The sequence below is a fragment of the Schistocerca serialis genome, chromosome 7 (genome assembly GCF_023864345.2).
Source record: "Schistocerca serialis cubense isolate TAMUIC-IGC-003099 chromosome 7, iqSchSeri2.2, whole genome shotgun sequence".
Taxonomy (NCBI): Eukaryota; Metazoa; Arthropoda; class Insecta; order Orthoptera; family Acrididae; genus Schistocerca; species Schistocerca serialis.
In genome coordinates this window covers 177,012,889-177,035,621 of record NC_064644.1, presented here as the reverse complement: position 1 = coordinate 177,035,621, position 22,733 = coordinate 177,012,889, and the positions used below count along the sequence as shown (strand labels likewise).

The 22,733-nt window shown below is 38.5% G+C and overlaps 1 protein-coding gene across 2 annotated transcripts in view; it reads right to left on the bottom strand.

Annotated features, from left to right (window-relative positions):
- LOC126413340 (S-phase kinase-associated protein 2-like) overlaps positions 1–22,733 on the bottom strand; it is a 191,114-nt gene that overhangs the window by 64,599 nt on the left and 103,782 nt on the right. For both annotated transcript variants that reach the window (XM_050083251.1, XM_050083250.1), the window contains exons 6-7: positions 15,878–16,061; positions 1,096–1,400 (exon numbers count right to left, since the gene is read on the bottom strand). In XM_050083251.1, coding sequence (XP_049939208.1) covers positions 1,096–1,400; positions 15,878–16,061 — 489 coding nt within the window. The remainder of the gene's footprint in view (positions 1–1,095; positions 1,401–15,877; positions 16,062–22,733) is intronic.

Here is a 22,733-nt window from a genome sequence, read left to right as displayed (position 1 = left end):
TCTTTTAATGTGTATTACCTTCTTAGATAGATCACACACAAATGTGCCAGCAACTTTTTAATGATATAAATGGCTAGTTTTCTGGACTCAAAATTTTTTCTATGTGGCTGGAAATTGAAGTGGTAGCTCTCTGCCCCTTTGGAACAAACTCCTGATGGACAACTCCTAACACATAAAAAAAGTAATCAGCTTCATTCTGATATTTGACTTCATTTGACGAGCTCTTCTGAGATGAGGCAAATCTGAAGTCTTCCACTGGCTTCAGTGTTGCTCCTTTTCAGTGTCGTAAGAATAGCACCATAATTTGTTCTCTGTAATGACTTTAGAAAAAAGCTTGGTTCATTTTGGAATTTGTGTTTCAAAGCACAGCATGCTTCCTTGTGACACTATTTCCATTCTGCAGTTAGCAGTCAAGGTATGAAACTGGCAGCCACACTTTTCATTGCCAAATCTTCCATTAAAATTTGCTGAAATGAACTCCATGTCATTCTTCACTGCTTCACAACTTCTTCAATGGTCTGTTGTTAGTCTTCCAGGATGATTTTGTGAATGTTTTCAACTTCTGTACTGGTTAGGAACTTTTACATTGGTAAGACCATGGAAGGACGACCAGAGAAAGATTTGCAATAAACAGATATTTCTCGTCTTTTGAAGTGGGAAAACAACTCAAAGATTTGAGTTTCTTGTAAACCATTTTTAACATTTCAAGAGTTCCTGTGCCAGTTTTTCCGAGCAAGAAGCGAAATTTCATAAGTCAGCATGTTCATGACAATCAGCCATTAACAAAACAACATGCACAAAAAACAACTGTCAATAAAAAAAATCATGCAACCTTTCTTAGCAATGATGCTTGGCTTAATGACTTGGGAATGGTAGCTCTGTATACTCCTAAACAGAACATGGTATTACAAAAACTTTGCACACTACAATATTAGTTGAGTTCCTTTTTGGTACCCCCTCGCATGCTACTCAAAGTGGGCAGAGCACTAAACATAATACTCCATTTTACTTAATAAAATATTACACACTTGTGACTTTTATGTAATTTATATTTTACTCAAAGAAACAATAATGATCTCCTATCCACAAACTAACCTCTTTTCTTCAGTTGTCCAGCGAAGGGACAGTTCTTCCAAAGGTGGCTGTGCTTTAAATAAATATCCAATGTCAGAAAGGGTGAAGCACCACAGATTAAGCTTGCAAAGCCGGCTGCAGTTTCTTGCTAAGGGCTGCAGGACCACAGGCTGTGAATACCAATTGCTGATGTCCACATGGAGACTGAGTGCCTGAAGATATTTCAAATGTGCGATCAGTTCTGCCAAGCACTCAGTTGTCATGAAGCTCACAGGCAATTTCAGGACTTCAATCAGGGGACATCGCTCCACTAAGTTTGTCAGAGTCTGTAACACAAAACCACCACTTTTCACTACAGCATAAAAAGTGACTACAAAGCCAGATACTTTAAATTATTTAATTCTGTTCAGTGTCATACAAATTATCTCTTAAATTTGTCTTCATTTGATCAGATCCCTTTCTCCAATAATTACCTTCTTGTTTATTCATTCTACCCAATGTGCGTGGGGAACAGGGGGTGGGGGGGGGGGGGGGGGGGGAATGCACTTGAGTTCGGCTAAACAGGAGTTTCCTTGATACCAAGACATTTTTATTATATGTCAATTTCATATCATTAAGTAATATAAAACTTCCTGGCAGATTAAAACTGTGTGCCCGACCGAGTCTCGGTCGGGCACACAGTTTCAATCTGCCAGGAAGTTTCATATCAGCGCACACTCCGCTGCAGAGTGAAAATCTCATTCTGGATTAAGTAATATAGTTTATGAAGGAATGGTAGAGAAGCATTAAACCTAGAGAACAGTGTGGATGACAAATCCATCAAGACAACTACTCAGGAACATGACCGTGGCTATATCCACCAAATGAAATAAGTGCACTGCTTTGTTGGAAGAGAATGTTTTCACTTGCTTAAGCACTTTTTTTAAAAAAAAATGTTGGGAAATTTATACAGTGCAGAGCTGCAAGTATGCCTGTGATTAATTTCTCATTTTCCAACAGGTAATTGCTATACCTCACATACCAAATTGCAAAAAACTGCTGGCTGACTATTTTACCTGTTGCAAAAATCAAACAATGGAAAATCCAGGATGGAATGTAACAATACCAGAGAAGGAAAGTTGCTAGTCACTATATAGCGGAGATGCTGAGTCGCAATAGGAACAATAAAAAGATTCACACAATTAAAGCTTTCTGCCATTAAAGCCTTTGTCAGCAGTAGACACATATACATACACGCACACATACACTCACATAAACACAACTTGCACACACATCTGCAGTCTCGGAGAGCTGAGACCACACTGCAAACAGCAGCACCAGTGCATGATGGGAGTGGCGACTGGGTGGGGGTAAGGAGGAGGCTGGGGCGGGGAAGGGGAGGGATAGTATGGTGGGAGTGGCGGACAGTCAAGTGTTGCAGTTTAGACGGAGGGCAGGAGAAAAGGTGCAGAGGGGGGAGGGGATAAGTAGCGGAAAGGAGAGAAATAAAAGAAATTAAAAGACTGGGTGTGGCGGTGAAATGACAGCTGTGTAGTGCTGGAATGGGAACATGGAGAGGACTGGATTGGTGAGGACAGTGACTAATGAAGGTTGAGGTCAGGAGGGTTATGGGAGCGTAGGATGTATTATAGGGAAAGTTCCCACCTGCGCAATTCAGAAAAGCTGGTGTTGGTGGGAAGGATCCATATGGCACAGGCTGTGAAGCAGTCATTAAGATGAGAGATATCATGTTTGGCAGCATGTTCAGCAACAGGGTGGTCCACTTGTTCCTTGGCCACAGTTTGTTGGTGGCCGTTCATGCGCACAGACAGCTTGTTGGTTGTCATGCCTACATAGAATGTAGCACAGAGGTTGCAGCTTAGCTTGTAAATCCCATGACTGGTTTCACAGGTAGCCCTGTTTTGATGGGATAGGTGATGTTAGTGACTGGACTGGAGCAGGTGGTGGTATAAGGATGTATAGGGCAGGTCTTGCATCTAGGTCTATTACAGGGGTATAGACCATGAGGTAAGGGATTGGGGGTTGTGTAAGGATGGACGAGTATATTGTGTAGGTTCGGTGGATGGCGGAATACCGCGGTAGGAGGGGTGGGAAGGATAGTGGGCGGGACACTTCTCATTTCAGGGCATGACGAGAGGTAATTGAAACTCTGACAGAGAATGTAATTCAGTTGCTCCAGTCCCGGATGGTACTGAGTTACAAGGGAAATGCTCCTCTGTGGCCGGACTGTGAGACTTTGGGAGTTGGTGGGAGACTGGAAAGATATGGCACGGGAGATTTGTTTTTGTACAAGGATGGGAGGATAATTATGGTCAGTGAAGGCTTCAGTAAGACCCTCGGTATATTTTGAGAGGGACTGCTCGTCACTGCAGATGTGACGACCACGGGTGGCTAGGCTGTATGGAAGAGACTTCTTGGTATGGAATGAGTGGCAGCTGTCAAAGTGGAGGTATTGCTGGTGGTTAGTAGGTTTGATATGGACGGAGGTATTGATGTGGCCATCTCTGAGGTGAAGGTCAACATCTAGGAAGGTGGCTTGTTGGGTTCAGTAGGACCAGGTGAAGCAAATGAGGGAGAAGTTGTTGAGGTTCTGGAGGAATGTGAATAAGGTGTCTTCACCTTCAATCCAGATAGCAAAGATGTCATCAATGAATCTGAACCAGGTGAGGGGTTTAGGATTCTGGGTTTTTAGGAAAGATTCCTCTAGATGGCCCATGAATAGGTTAGCATAGGATGGTGCCATGCGGGTGCCCATAGCCATACCGCGGATTTGTTTGTAGGTAATGCCTTCAAAGGAGAAGTAATTGTGGGTAAGAATATAGTTGGTCATGGAGATTAGGAAGGAGGTTGTTGGTTTGGATTCCATAGGGCATCTGGAAAGGTAGTTTTTGACAGCAGTAAGGCCATGGGCATTAGGAATGTCAGTGTACAGGGAGGCGCCATCACTAGTAACGAGCAGGGCACCGTGTGGTAAAGGGACAGGAACTGTGGAAAGACGGTCGAGGAAATGGTTGGTATCTTTTATATAGGAGGATAGGTTCTGGGTAATAGGTTGAAGGTGTTGGTCTACAAGAGCAGAGATTCTCTCAGTGGGGGCACAGTAATTGGCCACAATGGGGCGTCCTGGGTGGTTGGGTTTGTTTTTGTATTTACATCATTTTGTATTTACATCATTTGCATTGCAAATGCAGACTCTTTTAGGTACTTCAGCAGTTCTGTGGTATGCCCTTCCCAACTGAATTTACTATCAAGTTGTAATCCCAGAAATGTAACACTGTCAGCCTCTGCTATCTGCATGTCTTCATATGTTACACACACACATGCTGGAACAAAATCTCTTACACGTTCTTTTCAAAGTTTACTGACACTGAATTAGCTTTAAACAATTTATTAATGTCAATGAAAATTTGATTAGCAGCCATTTCTGAATCTGTACTTGGCTTGCTATTTATTGCAATGTTCGTATCATCTGCAAACAAAACAAAACTTAGCATTTGGCATGTAACAGATGAGGGGTCATTAATGTACACAAGAAAAAGCAACTGACACAAGGTGGAACCTTGAGGAGCACCACATGTAATTAATTCCCAAGCAGATGAAGACTGACTGTTTACTCCACAGGTATTTCACAGTGACACCCTTTGGTTTCTGTTAGTTTTATAAGACTCAAACCATTATAACACTGCCAATGACACTATAACATTCTAATTTACTTATGAGAATGCTCTGATTCACACAGCCAAAGGCTTTTGACACATCACAGAAAATACCAGTAGCCTCTAATTTGTTGTGTAACAAATGCCTTCTCTACATCGGAACTCGTACGGAACCCAAATTGTGCCTTGAACAATATATTATGTGCAGTTAGATACTTAAGAAGACTCTTGAACACAACCTTTTCAGATATTTTTGAAAAATCTGCCAAAAGTGAAATCAGTCAATAGCTTGACTGTATCTCTTTATCCCCTTTCTTGTAAAGAGGCTTAAGTTCCGTATATTTTAGCCAGTCTCAAAATGTTCTGCTGATAAAGAGATTGGCTACACAAGTAACTTAAGACAAAAAACTCAACTAACATGAACATTCTTTGATTAACTTCATTGATGTTATCATAACCACTAGAATACTTTGATTTTAAAGACTTATGATGGACTCTATTTCTTTGGAAGAAGTGAGTGTCATTTCCATTTCACTGAAGTTATTTGAAGAGACTAGTCTCAGATATTCCATTGCACTGTTTACTGAACATGATAACCTCAAGCTGACAGTAACAGAAACAAAGTACTTGTTTAAGAGATTTGCAACACTACATGCACTTGTTATCAATATCTCATTTATTTTTAGAGCCTATCTGCTCCTCTTCCTTTATGGTCCCGTTTGTCTGTCTTGACTATATCCCATACAGTTTTTATTTTGATTCCTGATATAATTATATTTTTCTCATAATGAAGCTGCTTAGATTTCTGGATTACTTGCTTCAATATTTTGCAGTATTCTTTGTAACACATTACAATTCTAACACCAGGGCTGTCCTAGATAGTAGATAATTTCCTTTTTGCCCCCCATGATACCTTTATTCTATTCTTTGTATAATTCATGGTTTATTTTTAGACTTATATTTGGTTTGAGTTACGTTTAAGGGAAAACAATTTCCAAATGAGGAAGTAACTTTATTAATGAAAGCTTTGTATTTTCCATTTGAGTCAGAAGCATTGTAAACATCTATCCAGTTCGTGTTTTGGAGCAATCTCCTAAAATTCTTAATTTTTAACTGCTTTATTACCCTCCTGTACACAGATTTAACAGGTGTTATATCCTGACATGTTTCAACATTTAACACAAGTTGCTGTATGTCATGATCAGATAGCCCATTTAGCATAGGTTTTGTGATATGACTTTTTTCCCTAGATTTGTCTACAAAGATATCACCAATAGCAGTCTCAGAGCATTTACATACCTTAGTTGCAAAGTTCACACTAGGCATTAAATTGAGTGACAGTGTTACTGATTGCAATAATTGTTCACTGACAGAGCTTTTCAATAAATCTACATTAAGATCACCAGCAACTACTATTTCCATGTTTTTTACTGTGAGATGGGACAACAGAGCTTCCAGATGTTTTATGAAGAGATTAAAGTTTCCTGGAGGTGCCCTATATGTACTTACTACTATAAAGGACTTATTATAGAATACTACTACTGCTGCACATGCTTCTAAGTGATGCTCTGAACAATATTTATTAATATCAATATTCTTGAAATTAAAACAGTTTCTGATAAATGTGGCAACTCCTTTCTCCATATTTTCTCTACAGAAGTAAGAGGCTAACTTAAATCCTGTAACACTTAACACATCTATACCACTTGTCATATGACGTTCAGAGAGGCTGATTATATCAACTGGTTTTTTCAACTCTAATTCTTCAATACAAATAAGCAACTCATTAAGCTTACCTCTCAGTCCTCACATATTCTGATGCAATAAGGATAACTGATTGTGTGCACAGGCTGAATTACAACTGGTTGGACAAAATTTCTTGTCAATTTCTGAAAATCTCCAGTTTCAATTATGGGCTGTTTGTATGAACATTTGCTATTAACCCATGCAATTTTCCCTTCCCTTTCCTGTTGAGGTGAAGGGTATCCCTAGTAGAGTCCCACATGCTGACAAAGTCAACAGGAACAACACCAATATGAGACCTCATACCTGATCCAAGAAGCCATTCCAGTTCGAAATTAGCTCTCCTAACAGAAGAGTTTAAATGAGGCCAGTCATAGTGCCTCAGAACACCAGTATGTCTCATTGCTGAAGCTATCCTTACCAGGTCACCCTCAACTGAACAATTAGTGTTCCTGTATATGCTGTTGCCTGCCCCATGCACTGTTACCATGGTGCCTCCCATTGTGAAGTCTTTGCATAGTGAACCTACATCCTCAGTCACCTGGTACAGACTTGCACTAGGTTTTAAAAAAATTGTGACCTAGTAACCTGACCCTAGTTCAGACTGCAACAGTTGGCCAACATCTCTACTATGTGAACTACCTAACAACAAAACTTTCTTTTTCTTCACAACTTTTGCTGACTTCTTACTTCTTAATACCTTCACCACCATGTGCGTCATATTTGACGCATATCAGTTTTTCAGTTTTTGCCTTGTGCATCACATTCGATCATGTGAAGGTTCATGAGTATTTGCCTGTGGTGCTTACACGATCAAACCTGCATTGAAATCATATGGGTGTCACATTATACCAGCCAGTGGTAAAAGGATTGTGATGTTGGTTTTTTTAGTGGGAGCAATAGATGACAGGAATTGTTACCTGTAGTGTCAGTGTGTGTTCCTTGCTGGCACTGACATTTTGTTTACATATGTGGTGTTGTGTAGTGGTTGTTTTCAGTAAGATTTTATGGATGTTCGGTGAAAAATGGATTCACAAGAGGAGAAAATCTGAAAATGGTTGGAGGAATCAAGTTTATCTGATGGATCACTGTTTGGAAGTGGTAGTGATTCTGGCCCAGGTTACCAAGCTCATTCCTTGAGTGATAGTAGTAGTGAAGATAAAGTAATTCCTTTGAAGAAACAAAAGGTATACTTGCAAGTTACAAATAATACGTCTACAAATGGGGCAAACAAAGTTTCATCTTCCACTGAAAAAGACAGTGAAAGTGAGCTGTCACCTGAAGAGATCTCTTGTGCTTGTGGGCTCCCTACTTCACAAATAAAGTGGTCTGATATACAGGGAAACCTAAACAATTTTGTTTTTTCTGGTAACTGTGGAGTAAGCAATGCACTTTTGGACAATCTACCTGCAAATATTTGTCCCATTGATGTTTAAAATTTTTTCTTGACGAAGAAATGTGCAATTTCATAGTGAATGAAACAAACCATTATACTGAGCTGCAGAAAGATTATCACCATCATCCAGACTGACTTTATGGAGTGATATCACCACTGATGATTTGAGGAAATTTGCGGAGCCTACGTTTCAGATGGGGCTTGATCATAAGCTAAGAATGGATGAGTATTGGTGCCAGAATCCGCTTCACAAAAACCAGGTGTCTTCCATTAGGTCCTGAAATATGTTTGATTTGTTCCTCAGTTGCATACATTTTTGCAACAATGAAAACATAGATGAACATGATAAAATGTTCAATATCAGGAAGTTTGTAAATCATCTGAACACAAAATTCCAGGAAGCTTTTGTTCCATGTGAAACTGTTTTTATCGATGAAACAATGGTTCTAGTTCGTGGATGGTTATGATTTCATCAGTACATTCCTCGATAATGTTTTAAATATGGAGTGAAATTATATACTGTATGTGATGTAGGTCGATGTACTTGGAATGTTAAAGTGTATTGTGGAAAAGAAGTTAATGTTATATATGTAACAACAGCAATTGTTTTAGAGTTAAAGGATTCGCTTTTGAATTCTGGAAGGACACTCTTCATAGATAACTTTTACACGTATATGAACTTGGCACACACTCTTCTAGAAAAACAAACTCATCTGATGAAAACACTCTGTGCAAAAAGAAGGGGAAATCCGAAAACTATCATCACACAGATGATGAAGAAGGAGGAAATAGTGGTTGTGGAAAGCAACTCAAAGGTGGTTGTTGAAAGTGGCGTGACAAGAGGGACGTCATTTTTATGACAACCACACACAAACCTGAGCCTGTGGCAGTGAAAACTAGGAGAGGTGAAGTGAAAAAAACGAATGCAATTGTGAATTACAATGCAGCCAAACCCTACATTGATCTTTCACATCAAAAGAAAACCTATGGCTCATGCTTAGAAAGTCAGTGAAGTGGTACCAGAAAGTGGGCTTTGAATTACTATTCAATACTACTCTTGTGAATGCTCATACTTTGTATGTTCAAATTACAAAACAAATATGGGTATCATTACTTTCTGTGAAGCTACTGCAAATGCATTACTCGGGATTGATGATGTTCAGGAGACATCAATGAATGGCAATCACAAACTGGTTGAAACTCCAGTCAGAGGACGTTGTAAAAGCTGTTACCACAAACTCCCCAAAGTAGGTGGGTTGGTTGGTTGGTTGGTTTGGGGAAGGAGACCAGACAGCGTGGTCATCGGTCTCATCGGATTAGGGAAGGATGGGGAAGGAAGTCGGCCGTGCCCTTTCAGAGGAACCATCCCGTCATTTGCCTGGATTGATTTAGGGAAATCACGGAAAACCTAAATCAGGATGGCCGGACGCGGGATTGAACCGTCGTCCTTCCGAATGCGAGTCCAGTGTCTAAACACTGCGCCACCTCGTTCGGTGTAGGTGGGTGAAAGCATGCTATCTAACATAGGAAGCAGGTCTCATTGAAATGCCAAATTTGTACTCAGAGTTTCATGTACATGGACTGTTTTCTTGCAATGCTTAATTGTGTAAAAATGTAAGGTTTTTTTAAAAAATTAAAGCAATTATATAACAGCTAGTTGGAGCTTTTATTTTCCAGTAATAACCTCTTCCTCAGATATATGAGTGTGCATCAGGAGTGATGCACATGGCCATATAAAGCTTCCAGTTTAAAATGGGCCATGTGTATCATATCTGATCACATCATATTTATCAGGTTAAAACCAATTTTTACAATATGTAGAAACAAATTCATGGCCAAACTGAAATATTTACCAAAATGTTGCCAGTGGTCGTAGTGTTAAACACTTTTTTAAAGTTTGTTGTGTCCTGTCTACTCCTACATCTACTTGTGGCTCATCAGTTGCCAACTGTGACAACAGATTAAACCTGTTATCCACAGTAACAACAAAACTGCTTTAGAAAGTCCTATTACTATTTCTTCTATAACCTGTTGTCACTTCCCGCCTCTCATTTCCCTTCTCCCCCCTTAACCTTTCCAGATCTTGTTTTGCCTTACCTAGTTTCCCCTGAAGGGCAACAATGTTCTCCTCCCATTCCACTATCTTCCTTCTCTACAACAAATCCTGCAAAGCCAATGAGCCTTGTTCATTTCCACAGTTCCAGTGCCACTACAGTCACCCACATGAAAGAAACTGCAACAACCCTCACACTACATCCCGGAACTAATAATCCTATGGTAAGTCATACACTTCCCACTCATGGTAAACAAATTTTAGTTTTAGTCTAAATTAAGCAAGAATAACTTCTTAACTACTCAATTAATTTATTAAATTTCTCAGAAAGTTTGGGCCTAAAGTTTGGATACTAATTCAAAACTTTTGAAAAAATAGAAACAATTAAATCTGTATAGTTTAACAGAGAATTGAGCCTACACTATATGAACTTTTCACTTATTTCCAAACTTTTTCACTTTGGCATTTACTAGAGAGTCAAATGGATAGCATGTAACAAATACACAGACAATGCAAACAGTATTTTATAAACTTACAGTATATGATAATGTAAACAAAACCTAGGACAAAATTCGCACCTATGATATGTTTTCTTTTTCCAAAAAAAATCTGCAAATAAAAGTGAAACCTTCAATAGATAACTAACAATAGGTACTAATTTACTTATTTATGATATAATATTGTCTTCATTAATTGTTATTACACATTTATCCACTTATCTTTATGAGAGATCTGAATGTACACAACTCATCAATCAAAGATGTTTTACCTGTGTGACAAGGATTCAACACATCCTTGGTAAGTTTCTGGAGGTATGTGGCACTGGATGTCTCTGTGCAGGTAACACAAATTCTGTATATTATGGGCCAGTGGTTTGTGGGCAGTGTGCTGGCATCTGATACTGTCTCATATTTGTTCCATCAGGTTCAGATCAGATGGATTTGCTGGCCAAGAAATTAAAGGGTTCACTATCACTCTCAAATCTCTGCAGCAATATTCTGGCCTTGACACAGGCAGTTTTCCTGCTGAAAGATGCCATCACCATCAAGGAAGACATCAAGATGAAGGGATGCAGATGGTCCACAGTAATGTTCAGTGCTCACAGCTGTCATGGTGCCTTTGACCACCACCAAAGGTACCATAGAAACAAAAGTGAAAGTTGCCTGTAGCTTAATACAGCCTCCACAGAGCTGTATCCACACTGCTGAGCACATTTCAAGCTGCCGTTTGCCTGGATGATGAAATATTTGGACATGATTAGCAACCTAGTGTAATGAGAAATGTGATCCATCCAACCTGGAAATGCATTTCCATTGACCCAATGTCAATGATACCACGCCCACTGCTATCATAACTGATGATGTCACTGGGTCAACATGGGGAAATGCAAGGGTTTCTGCTGTGGAGCCTCATGTTGAACAATTTGCACACAGCAGCAATTTCCAAAACACTTGGGTTTCACCGGCATTGTACTCTGTCATTAGATCTGCCACGGATCACAGCCTGTTGTGCTTAACACAGTGGGCATGCCTCCAACCTCTGCATTCCTGTTGAGGAGTGTATGTCCAACATTTTATCTCCCACTAGTGGTATTACTGCCTATCAACCACTTTCCACAGATGCTCACAACAGCAGCATGTGAACAGCCGATCAGTTTTGCCATTTCTGAGATGGTTCTTCCCAGGTGCTGGGCCATAACAATCTGTTCTGTGTCAAATATATCAGCAAAAACAGTCAATTTTTGAAAATACAATGTTGTAAAAAAATTAGTATACCCTTTTAGAGGTTTTGCTCAAGATTTATTGTTGCATCATTGCATATGGAGTATGTGAAATGAGTACATTTATACCACAAACAGTTCTGAGGTACGAGGTATCTACCAATGCCAAAAACACCCACATTAGTAAGTGATGTAGCTTTTCAAAATATTGTCTATAAGGAAGAAAGATATATGTGACACAACGTCTTAAGATCTTGCACTTTTTTCTTCAATAAGTGGCACTTTCCTTTCAGTATCTGCTAATACTTACAACTTTTTCTCTATTCTAATACTCTACCTTTACCTTTTGTTCTCCTTTTTTTCTTTTTTGTCCTTTTCCAGTGACTCTATATAACAAGAAAGAGCATTTTTCATGGCATGTATCAACTGTTATGTTATTTCAACTTCTGTTATCCTTCTGGAAGATATAACAGCATCAAAAACCTGCTGTAGAGTACTGATGCATTTCCATGAGAAAGTGTGGAAATAAATCTTACAATACACTTTTACTCAGGAAATTTCTCTTCCCAAATAAGCTTAAAAGTTTGATCCAGTGGTTATTCAGTCTACTTTTGTTTCATTTGTACATTGACATTTTCTTCTTTTATTCTTGGTAGTGCAATAAACTCCTTAAATTGGTGCTCAGCATTATCAGCCTGCATCCCAGAAAGCCATTCTTTCTCAATCAGAAGCTGAAAGCATTAATGTACATGAATGGTTGCTCATGCTGTTTTGAATGCTTCCAAATATGGATCTAAAAATGAAATTGCTTGTATCAAAGTAAATTTTTAATGGTGACTTCTCCATTAACTTCTGTAACAGTAACTTTATCCAGATTGAATAGTCATTTTCGAACTGCAGCTTACGTACATCAATGATGCCTTTAACCTTCTTTAACTCATTTTTTGTTGCTAAAGCAAGATAAATACTATTTGAAGGAATAAAATTACTTTACATTGTCAGGTCAACTCGGAAAGGAAGATAAGCTGTTCAAAAACTTTCTTTCATGATGAAATCCATAAAAACCTTCAAATATTTGTCAACAGACTGTACAGAATGGAGCTAATGGCATATTAATTTGGAACTCTCTTAAAAATGGTTCAAAGTGAGGAGCAACAGATTTAAAAGATGCCAATTTTGCCCCAAGAAATTTATCTTGAATTTGCTTTGAAACCGTGACTGGTCTCTGACACTTTGTGATTCTGAACAACATTTATAACAAACACTGATGAATTCAGCAAGATAAAAATAACTCATTCTGCTACATTTACATTTTCCAACCATCTCACTGAGCAAAACTTAAGTGGGAATGTACAATAACCTGTAGAGTTAATGTAATCAGCTCTTCTTGCTGGCACATTCTTCAATAAATAATACAATGGTTGTAAAAACTCTACTATATTTCAATCAGTATTTTTAAAAGCCAGCTTTAAAAGAATTATTTAGTGGAGTGTAAACCACAGTTACCAATGTTTAAAAGCACTGCACCCTGGAATTGTTTTAACATATTTGTTAACTCTCGCAATACCTTGAACCGCACCAATATAAAATTGTTAGGATAAGTGAAACATGAAATTTTGACCTCAGATGTGAGACTGTGACATTCACAGGGTTATATATACTTTGTAACAATCTTATTTCATTCATCTGGTCATTTTAGAACTCAATTTATTATACTGATTCAAATTCTGTCATTAATTTCATTTTGGATTTAGCAAGCAACTACACTGGTCTGTCTGTCACCAATTGATACTTCAACATAAAACATAAACAGTTCTCATTTTGTAATTCCAGAATTCCTTTCAGAAGAAGTGAAATTAGCTTTGTTTTAGGATTCATGGAATGACTCCATGCAAATGTTAGGAACTTTCTCCAACCAATAATTTTCATGATATAAGCAAATTTATAAAAAGCATTTTTATCAAACACATTTAATAAATATCAATACTAAAAGCCAAAAGCTGTGTAATTTTTTTGTTGCAAGGTGAGAGGAGCAAACTAATATGTAATTCATGATGTCAGCCTGCACATAAGCATGTTTACGAAAGTAATTTATAAATTTCCTGTTTCTAGTAATGGATGACTTAGTCAATAATCATTAAATAATATATAAGGAGTGGTGAATCAGCCATCGGAGTCTCAGTTTTTAGATGGTTTCTGTGAGCCAGTTTTTCTTTTTTTTTTTTTTTTTCCACAATAAATATGTAATTCTAAAAGAGAACATCATGTCAACCCGAATTTCTTGAAATTTCTCTTGGCTCTACCAAATCATTAGCTAGCTCAGGAAGCTGTAGCAAATTTTGCTGGGGCAGATACTTGCAAATTCTTTTACAGCCACTGCAGTAACAGAGACCACTGAGAAATGAAGACGAGTATTTGCTATTAATTGCTACACCATACAACAACCTCCAAGTTGATGTTCGGACCCTCCATTGATATTTGTACAACTTTCTTCATGTTTTCTTCAACCAAACCACTTTTTAGCTGACTTAAAAGGTCTTTGGTTGATGTGTATCCTCACAAAAACAGATGTTAAACATCTCACAGAGATCTCGTTTTTCTCAGTATTCCAAAATCTGAGTATCAAATCCATTTGTTGCTTCTGAGTAATTCTATTTAAACTTCGACCATAGCATGTAATAACACAGTCACATTCTTTTACAGTTTCTGCAAAGATATCCCCAAAATATAGAGCAAGACCATGGACAATTGTGTATGTAACTTTGGTATGCTGCAGCTGCAGTTGTAGTGCAATTTCACTGTCTGGAAACATCATTGTGAAAAGAGGAACAGTATCTGCTATGTTGCAAAAAGACATATGCTAAATCACAGTATTCAGGCACCATATGATTTCAGCTTTTGTTGGTTGCTTTTATAATAAAAACATTTTTAGAGAATTTCCCTTGCATGAACAATCAGAAGTGGCATTTGATGAAAAAGATGTTGCATTGTACTTGTTACTTGGTCATCACTTTCCAGATGTAAAGACTCTTTGGCACAACTTGCTTCTTTTTTGACAAAACAAGAAACAGGTGAACATTTCTTTGAAAGTTCAGTTGCCAATTTACGTTTCTTCCCTTTTATATGACTTGTTAACACAACTGTACCTGTATTACTTAAGCTGCAGTAAGCAGCTTACAGTAAGCACAATATGTGTCTTTTTTTTTTTTTTTGTTTCACCTAACCAAACTGAACATTCTTCATCGAGTACCATGATTGGCTGAAAGCACACCTGCCACCAGCAATCATCTGTGAAAGATGTGTTCTTATTATTTAGTTAATTAATTACAAAAATGGCATGATTAATCTTAGTTAAAGTTATATTATAATCTTAACCAAACAAGCATAAATAAATATTAAAAACCAAACTAAACTCCATCCAAACTCGGCCATGAAGGAAAAAAGATAGAGAGAGAGAGAGAGAGAGAGAGAGAGAGAGAGAGAGAGAGAGAGAGAAGCAGAAAAAACACTAATTGAAATTCAAAACTTACCATTCAATATACACTGAAAAGAAAATGGCAACAGGAAATAATGAAGCACAACTCACTAACATACGTTTTGTCAGGTGGGGAAATTGTGCATCTTGTGACATCGCCTGGTTCAAAAAACTAACAGATGCCGGCCACACTGTGGAACAAATACTTTACTTCACTTGATGTCACCTGGTTGCGTAGCTTACATGCTTTTCATCTGCCACTCAGTGAAATACCTACATCTGTGTTAATGAGCTGCGCAATGCAAACTCTGTTTCTAACATTCACCATTAATAGCACAGTTCAAACATTTCAGCATATCTTATATGAGTTATGTACGACATTACAAAAGCACATCATTTATTAAAGCTACAAACCAAAAATTCCATAAATATGTGAAACATTCCTGATTTTCACAGAACTTTACTATCATCTGATATTTCCTGGTTTTTCCAGGTTGAGTAGCCACCCTGGTGCAAGTTTTCAGAGCCAGTGGCTACTTCTTCTGGCAGAAGGGTTGAAGTGGAAGGAAGAGGAATGAAGGAAAAGGACTGACAAGGGTTAGGAAATGGGAAGAGTTATAAGAAGTCACCCACAATCCTGGGTCAGGGGAGACTTACCGGATGGGATGAGAAGAAAAGACTTTCCTTCATTCTGAAGTTTACACTTCAAAAATGCTAAAAATGCTACAAACATGTATCTCAAAAAGTTGTTTTAACTTACTATGGTGTCAACTTCAGAGCAGGTAATAATCTCCAGCTTTGTAATGTTCTGACAATAGGTGGACAGAGCTTCAATTGCTTGCCTTTCAAATGGCAAGGCACATACACGTAGATGAGGCATCCTTTTTAAAATTTTATTCAGGTACTTTGGTGACTGAGTTCTCAGAAAGATGTCAGCTTTTGACCTGCATAATGGATTATAAGTACAAATGAAATAAAAACACGCACCATAAAGTTCACACATTCTTACTTATAACAAGTTAGAGAACACCAAAGATGGGCAAATTTGGCTTTATAATAAATTACTGCATAATAATAGCAGGGATATAAAGTAATTAAGTGCTGTAAAAATGTCATGGTTCATTACCTTGGCAACAGCCATACTTGTGAGCAAATAAGCATCTATCTATCTATCTATCAACTGAATTTCGAAAAAATTGGAAAATCTACTGTTAGTGACTGCTATGTGCTGTGCTAACTACTATGTAATATTGGCAAGTCAGCTTATGTAACTTTAACCAAGGACTGTTGTTACTTTTTCTTTGCATTACAACATACGTTAACAATACACGCAACACACTGTTAGGTTCTAATATCAGTCATTGACGCCTCTAACCAGATGGGATTGCTAGAGAAAATATAGAAAATCCAAAGAAGTACAGCTTATTCCCTTGACAAGGGAACACTTTCCAACCCTCATCTCATGTCTTTCAACAGGCCTTAGTTTACTTTACTCTCTTCCCACACGATTACTGTAATCTTTTTCATAGCACCCTTTCCTCCTCTTTTCTGTGTGTAATCTACAAGGTGTGTAACAAAAGTAAGGCCTGATATGATGGAAAATACAGAATGAAACGGAACTTCACTGGTAACATAAATGTTGTCTCTGTGTGTGAGAAGCCAAAATTCCTCATTCTGTTGTTACTTTTTTGTTGTGCAGCAACAAGTTATACTGGCTGTGAAAGTCTTGATTGGAAATTAGTGATGAGGAGAAACAAAAGGTCTAATGAATGATGCAATTAAGAAACAGGGGAAAGAAAGTGGGGAAGTGTCATCAGAAGACAGCAAGAGAGGGGAAAAAATAAAATAAAGCAGCAATTGAGTAAATAAGTAAAAGTATACTACTGTGAAGAAAGCGTGGAGAGTTGCAAACAGAGGCTAACTCAAGGAGACTGATGGGAACCTCCCTTTCTCCATGTGGTAGAAATTCATTATTTATTTTTAAAATTTTTCATTTCACTCACTTTTAATGATTTCATCAAAATGGTTCAAATGGCTATTCCTCTTGAAACTGTATTTACTTCCTGATAAGTCCCTATTTCCATCTGTGTATGGAAGCTAGCACTGTACTTACCAATGTACTACCTACTATCTCCTACTCTCATTGATACCATTCCCTTCATATTGTCTCACCTTATCCTCTGGTGTGTCCCTCTAAAGCTAGTGTCTGAGTTACATCTCCCCTTTCTACTTTCCTCCCTTAAGAAAGAATATACAGGGTGGCCCATTGATAGTGACCGGGCCAAATATCTCATGAAATAAGCATCAAATGAAAAAACTACAAAGAACGAAACTCGTCTAGCTTGAAGGTGGAAACCAGATGGCACTGCCATAGATCAAACGGATATCAACTGTGTTTTTTTTAAAATAGGAACCACCATTTTTTTATTACATATTCATGTAGTACGTAAAGAAATATGAATGTTTTAGTTGGACCACTTTTTTCACTTTGTGATAGATGGCGCTGTAATAGTCACATACGTATAAGTACGTGGTATCACGTAACATTCCACCAGTGCGGACGGTATTTGCTTCGTGATACATTACCCATGTTAAAATGGACTGTTTACCAAATGCAGAAAAGCTCGATATCATGTTGATGTATGGATACTGCGATCAAAATACCCAACGGGCATGAGCTATGTATGCTGCTAGGTTATCCTGGACGACATCATCCAAGTGTCCGGACCGTTCGCCGAACAGTTACATTATTCAAGCAAACAGGAAGTGTTCAGCCACATGTGAAACGTCAACCACAACATGCAACAATTGATGATGCCCAAGTAGGTGTTTTAGCTGCTGTCGTGGCTAATCCGCACATCAGTAGCTGACAAATTGTGCGAGAATCAGGAATCTCAAAAACGTCGGTGTTGAGAATGTTACATAAACATCGACTGCACCCTTATCATATTTCTATGCACCAGGAATCACATGGTGACGACTTTGAATATCGTGTACAGCTCTGCTACTAGGCACAAGAGAAATTACGGGATGATGACAGATTGTTTGCATGCATTCTATTTACCGACGAAGTGTCATTCACCAACAGCGGTAACGTAAACTGACATAATATGCACTACTGGGCAACGGAAAATCCATGATGGCTGCGACAAGTGGAACACAGCAACCTTGGCGGGTTAATGTATGGTGTGGCATTATGGGAGGAAGAATAATTGGCACCCATTTTATCGACGGCAATCTAAATGGTACAATGTATGCTGATTTCCTACGCAATGTTCTACCAATGTTACTACAAGATGTTTCACCGCATGACAGAATGGCAATGTACTTCCAACATGATGGATGTCTGGCACATAGCTCACGTGTGGTTGAAGCGGTATTGAGTAGCATATTTCATGACAGGTGGATTGGTCGTCAAAGCACCATACCATGGCCCGCACATTCACCGGATCTGACGTCCCCAGATTTCTTTCTGTGGGGAAAGTTGAAGGATATTTGCTACTGTGATCCACCAACAATGCCTGACAACATGCATCAGTGCATTGTCAATGCATGTGCGAACATTACGGAAGGCGAACTACTCGCTGTTGAGAAGAATGTCATTACACGTATTTCCAAATGCATTGAGGTTGATGGACATCATTTTGAGCATTTCTTGCATTTATGTGGTATTTACACGTAGTCACGCTGTAACAGCATGTGTTCTCAGAAATGATAAGTTCACAAAGGTACATGAATCACATTGGAACAACCCAAATGTACCTACATTCTGTATTTTAATTTGAAAAACCTACCTGTTACCAACTGTTCATCTAAAATTGTGAGCCATACGTTTGTGACTACTACAGCGCCATCTATCACAAAGCGAAAAAAGTGGTCCAACTAAAACATTCATATTTCTTTACGTACTACACGAATATGTATAAAAAATGGGGGTTCCTATTTAAAAAAACGAAGCTGATATCTGTTTGACCTATGGCAGCACCATCTAGCGGGCCAACCATAGCGCCATCTGGTTTCCCCCCTTCAAGCTAGACAAGTTTCGTGCTTTGTAGTTTTTTCGTTTGATGCTTATTTCGCGAGATATTTGGCCTGGTCACAATCAATGGACCATCCTGTATAAGTTCTGAAAACAATAATTACTATTTTATTAAGTGTTTCTACTGGGAACTGTGCCTCCTGAAAGTAAGTTAGTCAGCCAACATGTCCTCTTGTAATTAATTACTCATCTATTCTTTCCTTGCTGTGAAAAGCTTCATAAAATTTATTGCTAGCGGTACAACATTTTTAATTTTTTTTAAATTCGTATTGTGATGGTCCAAAGACTTTTTTTTTTTTTTTGGACCTCACAGCTTCTGAATCACACTGTCTTGAATACATAATGATAAACTGGACACTGTTATAACTTTGTTTCTTGTGTCTTAATAATTGTTGAACATTTTATTGTTTAAATATATTAATGCGCAGGCAAATTGGCACAATAAAGTTGAGCATATGATCAGCAAGGTGTTGGAGAAAGTACACACAGTGCTTGGACCGACAGAGAACTGGTGCCAGCCTAAGAATAAACAAGATGTAACCTGGCTGCTAGGAATCAAGATTTTCAAGCTGAAATTACAATAATATTACAGAACAATGGAATTGCTGTTAATTTGCAACAAATAGCATGTTTTTCACAGGTGGATATAATGAGTTTGGGTAGAGCATTCTGAAGTAGATTCAGACAAAGTAATCACTACAATAATGGAGGCTGTGTTAGTCGCTGAACACATAAGAATCCAACAGTTAACATAATATGTTCGTACAGTTTCAATGAAATTTGTAACTGTAGTAAAATCATATTGATTTGATTTGTATCGGTCACTTTCAAATATGCAATGATAATCAGTGGTAGGCAAACCACTAATAATTGATGAATTCAGGGTTCATAGTTCTAAGTGAGAAGTGAACATTATTCGAGTGAAGGCAATTTCCACGTAAAATAGCTCAGGAAGTATTAGAGTTGAACAAGGGCTTCATAGCCCTCAATTGCTGGAATGTGGAACCATTAATGAAGCAAGCAAGGTAACTAATGCCTGTAGTGGTGTAGTAATTTTTTTTTTACTAAGAAAGTGGTGATAACACATAGTAAATTTATTTTTAAATTCAAGAGCAGGCCCAGTGTATAGGAAGAGGAAATTTAACAAATGGTTCACATGATCAGTCACTGCAGAAAGAAACAAGAATACATGGTAGTTTCTTTACAGCTCCCAAAATAAACCAAGTCCTATTAATCTGATTAGCCACTGCAGAAAGAAACAAGAATATATGGTATTTTCTTTACAGCTCCCAAATTAAACCAAGTCTTATTAATCTATTATATCTCAGATGGAATGGATGTAAAGATAACTATGGGATTCCTAAAACCTGAAATAAAAATAAATAAATAAATAAAAATCGCAGATGGTGCTCAAGAGAAGATATTATGGAGAAGCTAATGAAGAGAAATTCCAATCATAATCTTGATCATGCTGAGCAGCACAGCTGACACTAATTTTAATGATTAATGAAAACAGTTTCAGCTGTATTATTACACATTTATTGTGCTACAAAATTCATAATTATTGTCAGCTGTGGTGCTCAACATAATCAAAATTACTTCCTGTTTGCCTGGCCAGGCAAAAGAAGAAGCCCTTGCGGTTCAACAGAGAAGACTATAACTGGAAACCTGAAGATGTTCTAAGAATATAGAGAATGCAGCAAAGCAAATGTTTATACTATTAAAAGGAGATATTGCTATTCACATTATAAAGGAGAAGTTGGGTCACAGACAGACACAACAAAAAGATTGCTTAACATGTGAGTTTTCAGTCAAAAGCATTCTTTTAAAGTAGGCAACACACACACACACACACACACACACACACACACGAACTCTGCCTTTGGCCACTGATAATGATGATGACGATGATGATGATGTTGTTTGGTTGGTGGGGCACTCAACTGCACGGTCACCAGTGTCCGTACAAAGTCCCAATCTTTACACAGTCCAATCTAGCCACTTTCACGAATGATGATGATGAAATGATGAGAACACAAATACCCAGTCCCCAGGCAGAGAAAATCCCCAACCCATCTGGGAACTGAACCCGGGAAGACGATTTCTGGAGGCGACAACACTAGCCACTAGACCACGAGTTGTAGACTTTGGACACCAAAGCTGGACAGTGAACAACTGCACATAATATGGAAGAAGAAATTTGGGTGGTGAGGAATAGGAAGAGGCCGGGGCAAAGATAGGAAGGAATAGCAGGTACGGGTGGGAGATTGTAAAGTGCTGCTTGGGGAAGCATACAGGGATGTGATCGAGACAGGGTGGGGCTGTTAGATGCAGTTGGGACATTAGACAATGGGGTAGAAAAGGAGAGAAGTAGAGGATGGGGAAAAAAAGACTGTGGGTGCTCCTCCCAACACCACACAGAATCCAGAGTCTAAACACAAAATCCTTAGTCCCACATAAGCATCAGTTCTTTTCAAAAGCTTCATCTTTTGCCCCACTCCAAAATTCAATCATGCTGGATTTGTTAAAGACCACCTCTCCTTCTCCCAATCCATACTGTGGAAATATTTTTTTGCCACCAGCCCTATCAATCAGACTCAACCCTAAACCAATGTTGAATGCTGCCTCCTTCTTCAAAACATGATACATGCCCACTGCCTCCAAATCACCCTCTGTTAACATTCTAGAACTTCTTAACCTCAAAACTAGCCTCACCATCATTCCCCAAATCCCTCAACATGTGAACTAACCTTACATCTGCAGAAAGAACCACAGTCCACCACCTAAAAATTGATCCCTACCCTATATCCTACCTGCCGACAAAGGTTCCACCATGTGATTTTGAGCTGCAGCGATTACTTGGCAGAGGGACTCTCCCAGCTGTCAGATTTGTGCACCAACAAACTCTACCAGAAAATCCAACAGGATCTCCAGTTCCTCCTCAAATCCTTAGGCCCATCCTAGAACCTCTCCCCTCACTCCTGCCACTCCCCACACTCCTACCTTTTACATGCTTCCTAAAATCCATACACCCAACCAACCAGCACGTCCTACTAAGATAATCTCTGGTCTTCTGGTGCCTTCCTGTTCCTTTATCATACAGCATCCTGCTCATCACTATTGCTACTGTCCCACTCTATATTAACATCACTAATTCCTGAGGCCTGGCTGCTATTGAGCACTACCTTCTCCAATGCCTCACTGACTACAAGCCAACAACCCCCTTCTTTGTCACTGTGACTGACTAAATCCCCACTCATAATTACTTCATTGTTGAAGGTAACAAACAAATCTGTGGTACAGCAATTGGCACCCACATGTCACCATTCTATGCCAACCTATTCATGAGCCATCTAAAGGAATCCTTTCTAACCACCAAGAATCTCATACCCCTCCCCTGATTCAGATTCACTGATGACATCTCTGTGATCTGGAATGAAGATGAGGAAACCCTATCTATATTCCTCAACAAACTTCACAAGTTCCTCCTCAACCAATAGGCCACCTCCCCTGATGTTGAACTCCATCTCAAAGATGGCTTGTCCATATCAAACCAACCAACCACCAGAAACACCTC